Here is a 14,281-nt window from a genome sequence, read left to right on the forward strand (position 1 = left end):
TCGGAGAGGACCAAGTAGCCGCCTTACATATCTGGTCAATGGAGACTTCTGATCTCTCGGCCCACTAGGTCGCCATGGCTCTGGTGGAATGCGCCGGTCTGCCTTTTGAGGTGTATGCTATTGAAATTGCTTCTCTAATCCACCTGGCTAGTGTATTTTTTGACACTCTAAGCCCTTTCCTAGGGCCTTGATGGGAGACAAACAGGGCATTATCTTTCTTCCAGGGATCGGTAACTGCGAGATATTCTATGAGACATCTCTTAACATCTAGGGTATGTAGTTTCTCCTCTTTCTCGTTAGTTGGATTAGGGAGGTAGGATGATAGGACTATTTCCTGTGAAAGCTAGAAACTACCTTAGGTAAGTACGCTGGATCAGGTCTGAGTATTACCCTATCGTCCTTGAACTGTATATAAGGAGGACGCCTAGATAATGCCTGGATGTCGCTTACTCTACGAGCTGAGGTCAGAGCTACCAGGAAGGCTACTTTGAGGGACAGATTTTTTTATGGAAGCTGATGAGATGGGTTCAAATGGAGCTTCCGTCATAGCCGTGAGGACTAGGTTCAAGTCCCACGGCATGAACCTATCCTTCACTATTGGCCTGGATCTACCTGCTGCCTTAATGAATCTACTGACCCAGTAATTACCCGCGATGTTGCAGCTAAAGAGGGCCCCCAAGGCTGATACTTGTACTTTAAGGGTACTAGTGGAAAGCCCCATGTCCAGACCTTTCTGTAGAAACTCTAAGATTTGATTTATAGGCGCTGAACCCCCAGCGATTATCCCAGAGTTCTGAAGGAATTTCTTCCAAATTCTGACAAATTTTGGTAGTAACGGTTTTCCTACTTTTAAGTAGGGTGCTAATCAGGTCTGGGGAGAAGCCTTTATCTTTTAGCAGTGTCCGTTCAAACTCCACGCCGTCAGATGTAGGCCAGCCACCTGAGGATGGAAGACTGGGCCCTGGGATAGGAGATCCGGGATGTCCGGAAGAACCCAAGGATCGGACACAGACATTGTCCTGAGGCATGAGAACCATGCCCTCCTGGGCCAAAATGGAGCGATAACTATAACCCTTGCTCTGTCTCTCCTGATTTTCCTCATCACCAGGGGTAGTAGCAATAGGGGAGGGAAGGTGTAGGCTAGCCTGAAGTCCCACTTTATCAGAAAGGCATCTACCGCCAGCGGGATCTCTCTGGGATTTAGGGAGCAGAATTGTCTTAATTTTCTGTTTTCCATGGTGGCGAAGAGATCTACCTCTGGTTGTCCCCACTTTTGTACAATCAGGTCGAAGATGGAGTTTTTTTAGGGACCATTCTCCTTGCTTTAGCAGATTGCGGCTTAAGAAGTCTGCCGTGATGTTTTCTTTCCCTTTTATATGTAGAGCTGTTAAAGATAGAAAATGTTTCTCTGCTAGCCAGAACAACCGTTCTGCCACATTCATCAGGGGTTTGGAAAGAGTCCCACCTTGGTGGTTGATATAAGCCACGGTGACCTGATTGTCAGAGAACACTCGCACATGATGGCCCTGTAGATACACAAGTAGCTTCTTAGCTGCCTGCTCTACTGCTGTCAACTCTTTCAGGTTAGATGACATTTCTATCTGATGATGCTCCCATAGGTCCTGGACCAGGATCTCACCCATATGAGCCCCCCAACCGGAAGGGCTAGCATCCGTGGTGACTATGCGGCGTATGTCATACTCCCAGGGAACCCCTCTGGATAAATTATCCTTGTCTAGCCACCACTCTAGGGACTCCCTTGTGTTTCGGGACAAGATTAGCTGGCCCTCTAAGTAACCCCCAAGGATTCTTTGAGGCACTAAAACCTCACCCTGTAGTGTTCTTGCATGAAACTGGGCCCACTGGACCGCCGGGATACAGGACGGAAGAGAACCCAGAAGGGACATGGCTTTCCTGAGGGACAAGGTAGGGTTAATGGAAGCGTTCAGGACCTGATAATGGAGGTGAACAAGCTTCTCCTGGAGGCAGACGGCATTCCTGTTTCTCAGAATCCAGGATCAGGCCCAAGAATTGTTGGACTCTCATCGGCTGTAACCGAGATTTTTTGATGTTAAGCAGCCATCCTAACCGCTCTAGGGCAGACATTGCCCTTTGTAGCTTTTCCAAACAATGTTTTGCCGTTTTCCCTACAATCAGGAAGTCATCTAAGTAGGGGACTACTAGAATGTCTGATTCACGTAGATGGGCCATAACTTCCGCTACCACTTTAGTAAACACACGGGGAGTGACTGCCACCCCAAAGAGGAGGGCCGCATATTGGAAATGTTGAACTGACCCATCTAACTGAACCGCCACTCTGAGGAAACGCTGATGAGCTGCATGAATGGGTATATGGTAGTAGGCATCTTCTAACACAACCATAAAGCAATTTTGAAACAGCAATTTTATTGTTGAATTAATTGTCTCCATCTTAAACGGGCATATGACCAAGAATTCGTTGAGGGACTTAAGATTTATTATAGTCCTAAAGGAGCTGTCTGGCTTGCGGACCAGGAACAGAGGGGAGTAGAAACCTTTCCCCCTTTCTCCCTCTGGAACCACAGTTAGGACCTTCTTGCGGCAAAGATCATGCACCTCGGCCTCCAGGGCAGCTTGTTCTGATGTGGAAGACCTGAGTGGGGTGACCTTAAATCGATCTTGGGGAACCCGGGCGAATTCTAGTCGTAGACCCGCAGCTATCACCCCCAGTATCCAGTTACTACTAGAAAACATGGACCAGGCTGGGTAGAAGGCAGCTAGTCTCCCCCTACCAGAGCAACTAGTCATTGGGGCGGCTTTTTAGTGTCACGTGCTGGACCTTCCTGGCGCCCCCCTCCTCCGAACATGAATCCTGTACCTTTCCTTCTTTTGTCATCCCATCTGCCCTGATCCCTGGACGGCCTTCTACGGAAATATCCTTTCCTGGTAAAGGGACGTCTATAAGAAGGGTTCGGCAGACTGGGGAACTTCTTTTTATCATCCCCGGCTTTCTCTAAAAGTTAATCCAGGACGGGGCCAAACAGATATTCCCCCTCACACGGAATGGAGCAGAGTCGTAACCTGGCCTGGATATCTCCTGGCCAGCATTTTAACCAGAGAGCCCTTCGAGCTGCGTTGGATAAACCCGCGGTCCTAGCCGCCATCCTCGCAGAGTCTGCCGAAGCATCAGCCAAAAAAGCAGCAGCACTTTGGATGATCGGTAGAGTTTTTCGAATGGATGCTCTTGAGGCTCCGTCCTTCAGCTGGGAATCCAGTTGATCCAGCCAGACCATCATGGATCTGGCCGCACATGTGGCAGCTATCACTGGTCTTAGAGCGCCTGCTGACATCTCCCATGTTCCCTTTAGAAAAGAATCCGCCTTTTTATCCAGCGGGTCTTTTAAGGAGGCCATGTCGTCGAAAGCTATGGAGGATTTTTTGGAGGCTTTGGCTACTGCCGCGTCCAGCTTAGGGTCCTTATCCCATCTGCTTACAACTGGGTCATCAAAAGGGTACCTCCGCTTGAAGGCAGGTGGCAAGGAGCCCCTTTTTTCAGGTCTTTTCCATTCCCTATCTATCAGGCTCTGGACTTTGTCATTTAATGGAAAGGCCCTGCGCTTTCTGGGATCTAGACCCCCGAACATCATGTCCTGTGCCGAAAGTTCTGGCTTTGTGTCTGCTACCCCCATGGTGGACCTTATAGCTTTAACTAGCCTATCTATTTGGTCTAAGGGGAAGAAGAATCGGCTAGAGTCTTCCGAAGAAGACGAAGTGGAGGCTGGGGAATCTGAGGAATCATCGTTCCTAGGGGCGGCCGAGGACTCCGAACCCGAGAAACTAATTTCTCTCCTCCTAGAAGAATCCCCTTTAGATAGGGCCTTCATCTCTGTCCTATCTCCCTCAGGCTTGTGGTGAAGTCTGGCGTTTCTTCTGCTACCTGTATGGACGGGGGAGAGTGTAAGGGCCTGTCAATCTACCCCTGGGTCAACGTCCCCTTTCAACCCCTACCGTTTGTTGCACGCATGGCTGACAACTTTTTAGGGTGGCCATCTGGTAAGGGGCAACTACAGAGGGCACATTCCCTGTGCTTCTGTTTTCCCGTAGCTTTCCTCCCCTGCGAAAAAACATAAGGGAACACTGCATCAGGGTACATTCACGGAGATCTCTTACCCATGCAGATGAGGCAGGTACCGGATCACGGAGGGAGGCAGGAGGGTCCGTTAGTCTGGAGGAACTGCGGCTCTGTCCGCTCGTTCGTCTCGGTTTCTTCTGCTGGCCACTCGCATGAGGCTTCACCGTGGCCTGTTTCTGTGGGCGCTCCTGCACCTCGTCCTGCTGCTCTATGGGGGCTTCTGTCGTATCCACTGCTGGGCCTTCAGAAGCACCCCAGCAGAGTCACCTCCTGCCTTATAAGGCCTCCCGATGTCTGGGACAGCAGGGTTCTGGCCCGGCACCTCCCACCCGGGACCCCCCCGCGACCTCCCCGCCCATGCTCCGGCCCCTCCTTCCCGCCCCGGGCGCCATCTCGGACGGCCGCGCACACCGGAAAGCCGGCCGGCACCCGATTTCCGGTTTCGGCGTTCCCGGCCCCACCCCTTCCGCGCGGAAAGGAGCTGGCACGGCGCCCCCGGCTCAGACATGCCCGCAGCCCCCACGTGCGCCGCCCTGCGCCCGCCGACCGGGCGCAACCGCCGGCCCGGACGGAAAGGGAGACCGGACCCCGGGGGAGCGCACCAGGAGGGGCCCGGGGCATATAGTCATGGCCAAAAGTTTTGAGAATGACAAAATATTAATTTTTACAAAGTCTACTGCTTCATTTTTTCTAATGGCAATTTGCATATACTCCAGAATGTTATAAAGAGTGATCAGCTTAACAGCAATTACTTGCAAACTCAATATTTGCCTAGAAAATTAACTTTATCCCCCAAAACACATTTCAACATCATTGCAGCCCTGCCTTAAAAGGACCAGCTAACATCGTTTCATTGATTGCTTCATTAACACAGGTGTGGGTGTTGATGAGGACAGGGCTGGAGATCAATCTGTCATGATTAAGTAAGAATGACACCACTGGACACTTTAAAAGGAGGCTGGTGCTTGGCATCATAGTTTCTCTTCTGTTAACCATGGTTATCTCTAAAGAAACACATGCAGTCATCATTGCACTGCACAAAAATGGCCTAACAGGGAAGAGTATCGCAGCTAGAAAGATTGCACCTCAGTCAACAATCTATCGCATCATCAAGAACTTCAAGGAGAGAGGTTCCCTTGTTGCCAAAAATGCTCCAGGGCGCCCAAGAAAGACCAGCAAGCGCCAGGACCATCTCTTAAAAGTGTTTCAGCTGCGGACCGGGCTACCAGCAGTGCAGAGCTTGCTCAGGAATGACAGCAGGCAGGTGTGAGTGCATCTGCACGCATTGTGAGGCGGAGGCTCTTGGAGCAAGGCCTGGTCTCAAGGAGGGCAGCAAAGAAGCCACTTCTCTCCAGAAAAAACATCATGGACAGACTGATATTCTGCAAGAGGTACTGCTGAGTGGACTGAGTGGACTGCTGAGGACTGGGGTAAAGTCATTTTCTCTGATGAATCCCCTTTTCGATTGTTTGGGACATCTGGAAAACGGCTTATTCGGAGAAGACCAGGTGAGCGCTACCACCAGTCTTGTCTCATGCCAACTGTCAAGCATCCTGAAACCATTCATGTGTGGGGTTGCTTCTCAGCCAAGGGAATGGGCTCTCTCTCAGTCTTGCCTAAAAACACAGCCATGAATAAAGAATGGTACCAGAATGTCCTCCAAGACCAACTTCTCCCAACCGTCCAAGAGCAGTTTGGCGATCAACAATGCCTTTTTCAACTTGATGGAGCACCTTGCCATAAAGCAAAGGTGATAATTAAATGGCTCAGGGAACAAAACAGAGATTTTGGGACCATGGCCTGGAAACTCCCCAGATCTTAATCCCATTGAGAACTTGTGGTCAATCATCAAGAGACGGGTGGACAAACAAAAAATTCAAATTCAGACAAAATAAAAGCATTGATTTTGCAAGAATGGACTGCTATCAGTCAGGATTTGATCCAGAAGTTGATTGAGAGCATGCCAGGGAGAATTGCTGAGGTCCTGAAGAAGAAGGGTCAACACTGCAAATATTGACTTGCTGCATTAACTCATTCTAACTGTCAATATAACCTTTTGTTACTCATAATATGATTGCAATTATATTTCTGTATGTGATAAAAACATCTGACAAACACACACAAAAACCAGAGGGCAGCAGATCATGTGAAAATATAATATTTGTGTCATTCTCAAAACTTTTGGCCATGACTGTACATACCTCCTGGTGTCGGCACTCTGGAGGCGGCTGTCCACCGGACCCTCTGCTCCAACCACTGCCGTGGCGACCTACCCGGCCCCACCGTGGCGCTTCCAGGGACCCCGAGCTTGACCGAGGTAGGAGATCCCCCCGCTACCTGGGTCGGTCAGCTGGCCTGGGAATCCCTCGACGACTCCATGACAGACGATCTGAAGGAAGTCCCGTCTTCTAGGAACAGGAAACCAACTGATGCGTGGGAGAGGTGCTGCCCTTTTGTATCTGTAGGTTTCCTGTTCCTGAAGGGCGGATCCCCTCTCTCAGGTGGTGCTGTCATGGACGACCGAATAAAAACGAAAACACAAAACCGAAAAAAGCTGGGGTCATTAAGGGGTTAAGGGCAATGGTACCAAATGAAATGTATTTAAACTTTTGACTTTGCAGTAAGTAATGCAAATGCCTTAAACACACTCTCTCGCATTATTCTGGCATTTGGCAAACATTAATAATTATGGTAATCCATATTGACCTAAAATGGGATAGGTTTATTCTGGTTTCTTGTCAAATATTGCGAAAAACATGCAAATGTGTGTTTTTAAACAGTGTATGTAAACGTCTGGTTTCAACTGTATGTATATATGGATAATGGGAAAGTAGTACAAGACAAAAAGCTTCATACATTACCCATTATCTTGGCTGCAGTTGAGGCCCCAACAATAATGGAGAGATTTGGAGCAATGAAGGACATGCGAGATTCCACATACTCATAGATTCGGTGTTTGGACTGGTTCAGCTCCAGAGCCATGTCACATGCTTCTTCAATGCGTTCCAATTCCTCACAAGTCAGCTGCTGCCTGCGTACAAACCAGACATTAAAAAAATATGGCAGGAAGCACAGGATGGGGATACAGAAACAACTGCGAGTGTATGGGCTTACCCCTGGGTTGTGGAAGCTGTTACACTCACAACCATGATGGTGGCATTGGTCAGAATTTGCTGGAGATTCTCATTATTCTTACATTTATCCAGATTGTTTCCCAACTCCTGAAAAATAAGAGTAAAATAAGGTTCATGTTAGATGCAAAATCAGCTTTCATACAATGTCAGGGAACATTATAAATGGATTTACTCTGCATCCCCATCCTGAAGAAAAAAAAAAACAGAGGTTAGCCGACACCCTTTATAGTCTATGGGACTGACTGTTTACGGCAGTCCCATGGACAATGAATGGCGTGAAGGCCACACATGCACACCTCTACTCCATTCAGGATGAAGCTGCAGAGCCCGGTTCTCTGGATTGACAGGGGTCCCATTGAACAGCAAATTATCCCTCGGTCCCATCGACAGAAGAAAACTTCATATTTTGGGAATAACCTTTTAAAAAGGGATGTTGCAATTTTAGCAAATACATATTTGCAATTTATTTAGAATTTGTAGTGAAAAATGAGCAGATGTTACACACATTTCACCCTTTGCTGACATCCCTCAACATTCGGATGAGAGGTCAAGAAATTAAGTTTACAACATAGCTATTGTAATACGCATTGGAAAAGTTACTCTATAGCTGGATTCAAACATCCGTATTTCACTGTCTCTCTATGGGCAGTAATGCCTGGACTGGCTGTGGGTCTACTGACCTGAAATAACTCCCTCAAAAAGCATATATGACCTCCTGAAGTAGCAAGACAAAGACACGCTTCTAGGTGTCTGTGGTTGGTGCACCAGAGCATACAGGCAGCACGTCTTTAGGTAATATTAAACTTTTAGAGATGCTGGCTGTAATGTGGTGATGGCCATAGGCTTAGGTTGATCAGCTTTACAGGCCCACCAATATACATCCTTAATATAATCTTAAAGAGATTAAAGTCTTCAATCGCTCTGAATGTTGAATCCTGACAGCGTGCAGTGTTGGTGGCGAGAACGGGCGGTCATGTGGCGGGTATGAGAATTATATATTTCTGACTAATTGTGCAAGGCCTCACACAATGCAAGAGAATGGAGTGAGGCTAAGCACATCCAATTGGCACATGATGATGCCAATCGTTTACTTCTTGCCATATTATTGTCCGTTTTCGCACGTAGAGCGCATGCTGTCACGATTGAAAAGTCTGCAATCACAACCCAAACCTGGACAAGCCCTTTAATTTTCTGGTATAGGAATATTGTGACGATTTATAAGACAATATTGCTATTGGCATTGTGTTATATAATCAGAATTGTACGATATTCATATAGGGATCTGTCATTCGTAGTGAGGACATATTGTCATCTTTTGCCTTTTGTAGTGTTTATATATGAAATGTCCGCTATCACACACTTATTATTTGGACTGATCTAACCTTAAGTTATGATGTGTACTGGTTTGGAATATGTATCTGACCAGCCTTTTGTACTGCAGGTTTTCTTGCTATACTTGTGTTAATACATGCTCTTGTGATTTGCTATTTGATGCTAAATAAGATGAGATATATTGGTGAATATTCATCGCTTCGTTATTACACATGATACTGTTTGGGTCAGGAGCCCCATTATTGGTCCAGACACTGCAGTCTACTTACAAATATCTGAATTTATCCCCCCCAAAAAGTGAACCACGGATATGTGCAACTTTTTGCCCCCTCACATTACATGGCACATTTCACCACCTACCTTCACTGTTCTTATGTAGTCCAGGGCATTTGGAACCAGAGACTCCAGCTCAGGAAATCGCTTTGAATACTTGTCTCTGATGAACTTGTGGATAATATCTAAATAAATAAAAGAGAAAGTACCTTACAATTCATAAGCTGAATTTGGCTAAACTTGTGGCTGTATGAGTATATTAAAGGGGTTGTTCAGGACCATTTTTAATATGGACCTAAAAACTAACAGGCAGGTACTTAGAGGCAACCACCTGCCTGTTCTACTCGGCACCGGCTCAGAGCAATCACTGACTGCTCCACGTCAAAAGAACAGCTCTTCTCCAGGGCAGCTCTGATGATGGGGCATGACTGCTGAATGCAGCTTTCTGTCAATCAGCATGACGTTTCACGAAAGAGGAAAAGAAGCCGCTGCTCTGTTAGCGTGATTTCCGCAGAAGCCACTGAATTATCCCGGCAGAGATTGGCGCCGGGCACAACACACAGTTAGCAACTACCTGCATGTTAATTCTAAGGCCCATAGTAAAAAAAAAAAAAAAAAAAAAAAGGGGGATTTTTGGTACTTACCGTAAAATCTCTTTCTTGGAGCCTTCATTGGGGGACAAAGGTTACCATGGGTGTATGCTGCTGTCGCTAGGAGGCTGACGCTATGCAAATAAGAAAAAGTTAGCTCCTCCCCAGTAGTATACACCTACCGACAGGCCCAAATTAACTCAGTTGGTGCAAAAGCAGTGTAAGGAGCTACTATAAGAACTCAACCTATGTACCAACCAAAACAACGGCACATTGGCCAACACGGTACAATATTAAGGGAGGGTGCTGTGTCCCCCAATGAAGGCTCCAAGAAAGACATTTTACGGTAAGTACCAAAAATCCCTCTTTCTCGCTTCATTGGGGGACACAGGTTACCATGGGACTTCCAAAAGCAGTCCCAAGGGTGGGAAAGAAATGCTGAGAGAAGGGTACTTAAGTCGGCCGGTAGGAGACAAACGCATGCAGTATCTTCCTACCCAAGCCTGCATCAGCAGAGGCGTGAGTATCTACCTTGTAAAATCTCACGAAGGTATGGAGGGATGACCAGGTATAAGCCTTGCAAACTTGCAAGGCCAAAGCCTGGTGACGAACAACACAGGAAGCTCCCACAGTCCGGGTAGAGTGAGCCCTCACCCCCGGAGGAGGCTGTTTGTCCTGGACGCGGTACGCCTCCAGAACCGCTGAATGAATCCAACGCGCAATGGTGGATTTGGGGGCTGGAAACCCTTTCCGACAACCTTCAGAGACGACAAACAGGGAATCTGACTGACGGAAGGGAGCAGTCCTAGCAAGGTAGATTCGAATTGCCCTGACCAAGTCCAACTTGTGAAGGGATCTCTCCAAGGGATGAGCTGGAGAGGGACACAGAGAGGGGAGGACGATGTTCTCATTGATGTGAAAGGCGGAGACTACCTTTGGCAGAAAGGCAGGAACCGGTCTGAGGACTACCTTATCCTGGTGCAAAACTAGGAAAGGGGAACGGCAGGACAATCCTGCCAACTCCGAGACCCTCCTAATAGAGGTGATGGCGACCAGGAAGGCAACCTTCCACGAGAGGAGGGAAAAAGAAATATCCTGAATCAGCTCAAAAGGCGCATGCTGGAGGGCGCCCAAAACAAGATTCAGATCCCATGGGTTGACCGAAGACTGGTAAGGAGGTGCTATGTAAGCGAAGCCCTGAAGACAAGTCTTCACCTGAGGAAGAGAAGCCAGATCCCTTTGAAAGAGGATAGCCAGAGCGGACACCTGACCCTTTAAGGTACTGAGGGAAAGGCCGGAGTCAAGACCTGTCTGCAGAAAACCCAGGATGGAGGGAAGAGAAAAAGTCATAGGAAACAAACTGTTGACCTCGCACCACCGAAAGAAGGCTTTCCAACATCTCTGATAGATGCGAGATGACGCTGGCTTCCTTGCATTAATCATGGTCTGGATGACCTTGTGAGAAAAACCTGCGTCCCTCAGGACCGCGGCCTCAACAGCCATGCCATTAAATTCAGAGACCGAGAAATTTGGTGGAAGAGGGGCCCTTGCGATAGAAGGTCTGGACGGTACGGAAGCCTCCAGGGAACGTCCGAGAGCATGTTCACTAGCTCTGCTTACCAGGCCCTCCGTGGCCAGTCTGGAGCTGCTAACAGAACGGAGACCCCTTCTGCCTTTATCTTTTTCACTATTCTTGGGATGAGGGGAAGAGGTGGGAACAGATAAAGCATACAAAACTGGGACCACGGGATCACAAGCGCGTCGCAACCGACGGCCATCGGATCCAGAGACCTGGCTACGTACCGGGAAACCTTGTGGTTTGTTTGAGACGCCATGAGGTCGACATCCGTAACGCCCCACCTCAGACAAATTTGGTGGAAGACGGCGGGGTTGAGAGACCACTCGCCTGACACGAGCCCCTGATGGCTCAAGAAATCGGCTTCCCAGTTGTCCACCCCTGGAATGTGGACGGCTGATATAGTGGGAACATGGCTTTCCGCCCAATGCAGAATCTTTGCCACCTCCAGCATGATCTGCTTGTTGCGAGTTCCGCCTTGGTGATTTATGTACGCCACGGCCGTGGCGTTGTCCGACTGGATGCGAACCGGCTTCCCCGCGAGGATGGACTGCCAGCGGATGAGGGCAAGAAGCATTACCCTGATCTCCAACAGATTGATTGGGAGAAGAGCTTCCTGAACATCCCAGCGGCCCTGCGCTGTGAGGTGGAGAAAAACCGCTCCCCAACCCAGGAGACTGGCATCGGTTGTGATGACCTGCCATCAAATGGGAAGGATCTCCCGCGTAGGACCGAGGTGGAAAGCGTCCACCAGGTTAGGGATTGCCTCACCTTAAGAGGTAGAAGCACGGGACGGTCCAGGGAGATCGTTGTCCCAAGAAGACAGGAGGGCCAGCTGGAGAGGGCGTGAGTGAAACTGGGCATACGGCACTGCTTCCATGGAGGCAATCATCTTCTCCAGGACTCTCATGCAGAGCCGAAGGGGAAGAGGGACCGGGCGCTTTAGGGCTTTGATCCCCTGTCAGAGGGACAAAAATGAAGCGGATTGGTCTTGAGCAGTAGCATTTTCCTTTTTTATTTCGAGTGTTTGAACGATAGCCGAAATAAGGCCATCTACCATGTCCTGCGTTCTAGAGGTGTGATCTGCACCAGAATCAAGACTCTGACAGAGAGGCCACGTGTGACCCGACGTCTGCCTCCGAGAAGGGGGAACGGGCAGAGAGGGGAACCCTTGGTGCTGTAGAATCTGAGGAGGAGCTAGACAGAGTCCGCTTCCTAGTCCTTTCTCCTGATCTGTCCCTGTGAAGGTCGTGGTCAGGTGCGTGCGAATCATCGTGAGAGGTGAGAGCGCTGGTGGCGGTAGAGAGATGCAGCATACGTTCCAGGACCTGTACCAGGGACTGTGATATTTTAGTGAGGTCTGATATGGACTGAGACATGGCAACAGTCAGACCTGATACGGACTGGGACATGGTAACAGCCCACTCCGGAGGTGGAGGAGCGCTCTCACCCCGGGCGTTAGAGGTGTCCTGAGGGGCAGACATGGTTGGAGGATTGCAGGACGGGCAGAAAGGGGACGGCTGGCCTGAAGCTCACTTTCTCTTACAGCGGGCACAAGCATAGTGAACTACCGTAGGGATATAGCCAGAGGCCATGCAGGGTTGGGCATAGGTAGAGCCTAAGTGAAAACTGTAGCAGAACGCTATGGAGGCGATACTGCTGAGGGGAGCTAACAGATGGCCAGGGAAGAGCAAAGCAGAGCCTACCAGACACCCAGCGATGCAGCAGCAGTAGCGCAGGTAGCAGTGTCCACCTCCGGAACTCTGATCAGAAGGCAGGTATGAGTCACCCGGGAGAGAGAAGACGCTGCAGGAGCTCAAGATGGAGGCTGTGCACTCTGAGTCATGAGACACACTGAACGGTGGGTGGGGTTATCAACTTAGGGACTCCCTGTAATTGGCCAGTCAGGCTGAGCGCGCCGAAAAAGAAGGGGGAGTGCCCGGCCGAAGAAACTGAAAGCGGCGTCCCGATAGGCTGGCACGCCTGTGGGGGTGTAACCAGTCTGCTATGAGCATAATGCCAGAGTCGGGACCTACGAACAGGCAGGGGCGTGCCCGGCGCTGGAAAATGAAAGAAAGGCGCCGATTGGCTGACGCCGGCGAGAAAGCGTGCCCGAGCAGGGAAGAGGAGGCCGATGATAGGGGGGAATGCCGGAGGGGGCGTGTCCTAAACGGAGAACAGCCTGGAGGATGAAGGCTGTAAAAATGCCGGACAGCGAGCGCTATAAGGAAACGACACACATACTACCTGTTTCTTGGATCCAGCTTCTCTTCATGGCTGAGGATGACATCAGGAGCCCTCGGGATGGAGAGGGTCCTGGGAGTAACATCCTCCTTCCCGCACTGTCTCCTGACGGTGCAGAAGACGGCGTCACCCCTTAGGAATAAGCGGGATGGCCACCACCGGTGACCACCGTCTTCCTATCAGCCCTCTCTGAGGAGAGGGGTGAGGAGGGGATAAGGCAAGGACTGGCCACCGAGAGTCGCCCTGAAACACCCCAACGTGGGACAGGGGACAAAGTCCTGCCAGCGGGTCCGAGAGTGGGCGATGTGGGTGACACCACACTGCTCTCTCGGTCGCTTAAATGTGGGAAAACAGGGTGAGAAATCTGCACCCTGTTACCTGACGAGCTGTATCTGAAAAATAAAGGTGAAATGATTAATAAACACATACAAAACCTGTAAGGAAAAACACTGCGAATCTAGTGTCAGATCCAGGTCCGCCTCCTTCAGACACTAAGCAAAAACTGAGGTAATTTGGGCCTGTTGGTAGGTGTATACTACTGGAGAGGACCTAACTTTTTCTTATTTGCATAGTGTCAGCCTCCTAGCGACAGCAGCAAACACCCATGGTAACATGTGTCCCCCAATGAAGCAAGAAAGAAAAATTAAATGGTCATGGATAACCCCCTTTAATAGGCTGCACATGTGACCGCCCAGAATAAGCTGTCATGTGCTTACATGAGGAATAACGCTTTCAGGCCATTACATTACCGTATATACTCGTGTATAAGCCGAGATTTTCAGCTCATTTTTTGGGGCTGAAAGTTGTCCCCCCCCCCCCCCTCTTGGCTTAAACACGAGTCATATACCTGGGGGTCAGCGGGGGTGTCAGATCATACTTACCCCCTCCTGGCGCGGTCTCTCCAGCCTCCCCCTGCTTCTCCACGGTCTCCCTTCCTTCCTTCAGCAGTCACGTGGTACCGCTCATTAAACTCATGAATATGCGCATATTCATGAGTTTAATGAGCGGTAACACGTGACTG

The 14,281-nt window shown here is 49.4% G+C and overlaps 1 protein-coding gene across 4 annotated transcripts in view; it reads right to left on the reverse strand.

Moving 5' to 3' along the window:
• PRPF31 (pre-mRNA processing factor 31) overlaps window positions 1–14,281 on the reverse strand; it is a 41,241-nt gene that overhangs the window by 13,944 nt on the left and 13,016 nt on the right. For all 4 annotated transcript variants that reach the window (XM_073571061.1, XM_073571057.1, XM_073571058.1 and 1 more), the window contains exons 5-7: window positions 8,938–9,035; window positions 7,226–7,332; window positions 6,973–7,142 (exon numbers count right to left, since the gene is read on the reverse strand). In XM_073571061.1, coding sequence (XP_073427162.1) covers window positions 6,973–7,142; window positions 7,226–7,332; window positions 8,938–9,035 — 375 coding nt within the window. The remainder of the gene's footprint in view (window positions 1–6,972; window positions 7,143–7,225; window positions 7,333–8,937; window positions 9,036–14,281) is intronic.

The sequence above is a fragment of the Dendrobates tinctorius genome, unplaced genomic scaffold, assembly GCF_039654945.1.
Source record: "Dendrobates tinctorius isolate UK_male_01 unplaced genomic scaffold, ASM3965494v1 ptg000028l, whole genome shotgun sequence".
NCBI classification, from domain to species: Eukaryota; Metazoa; Chordata; class Amphibia; order Anura; family Dendrobatidae; genus Dendrobates; species Dendrobates tinctorius.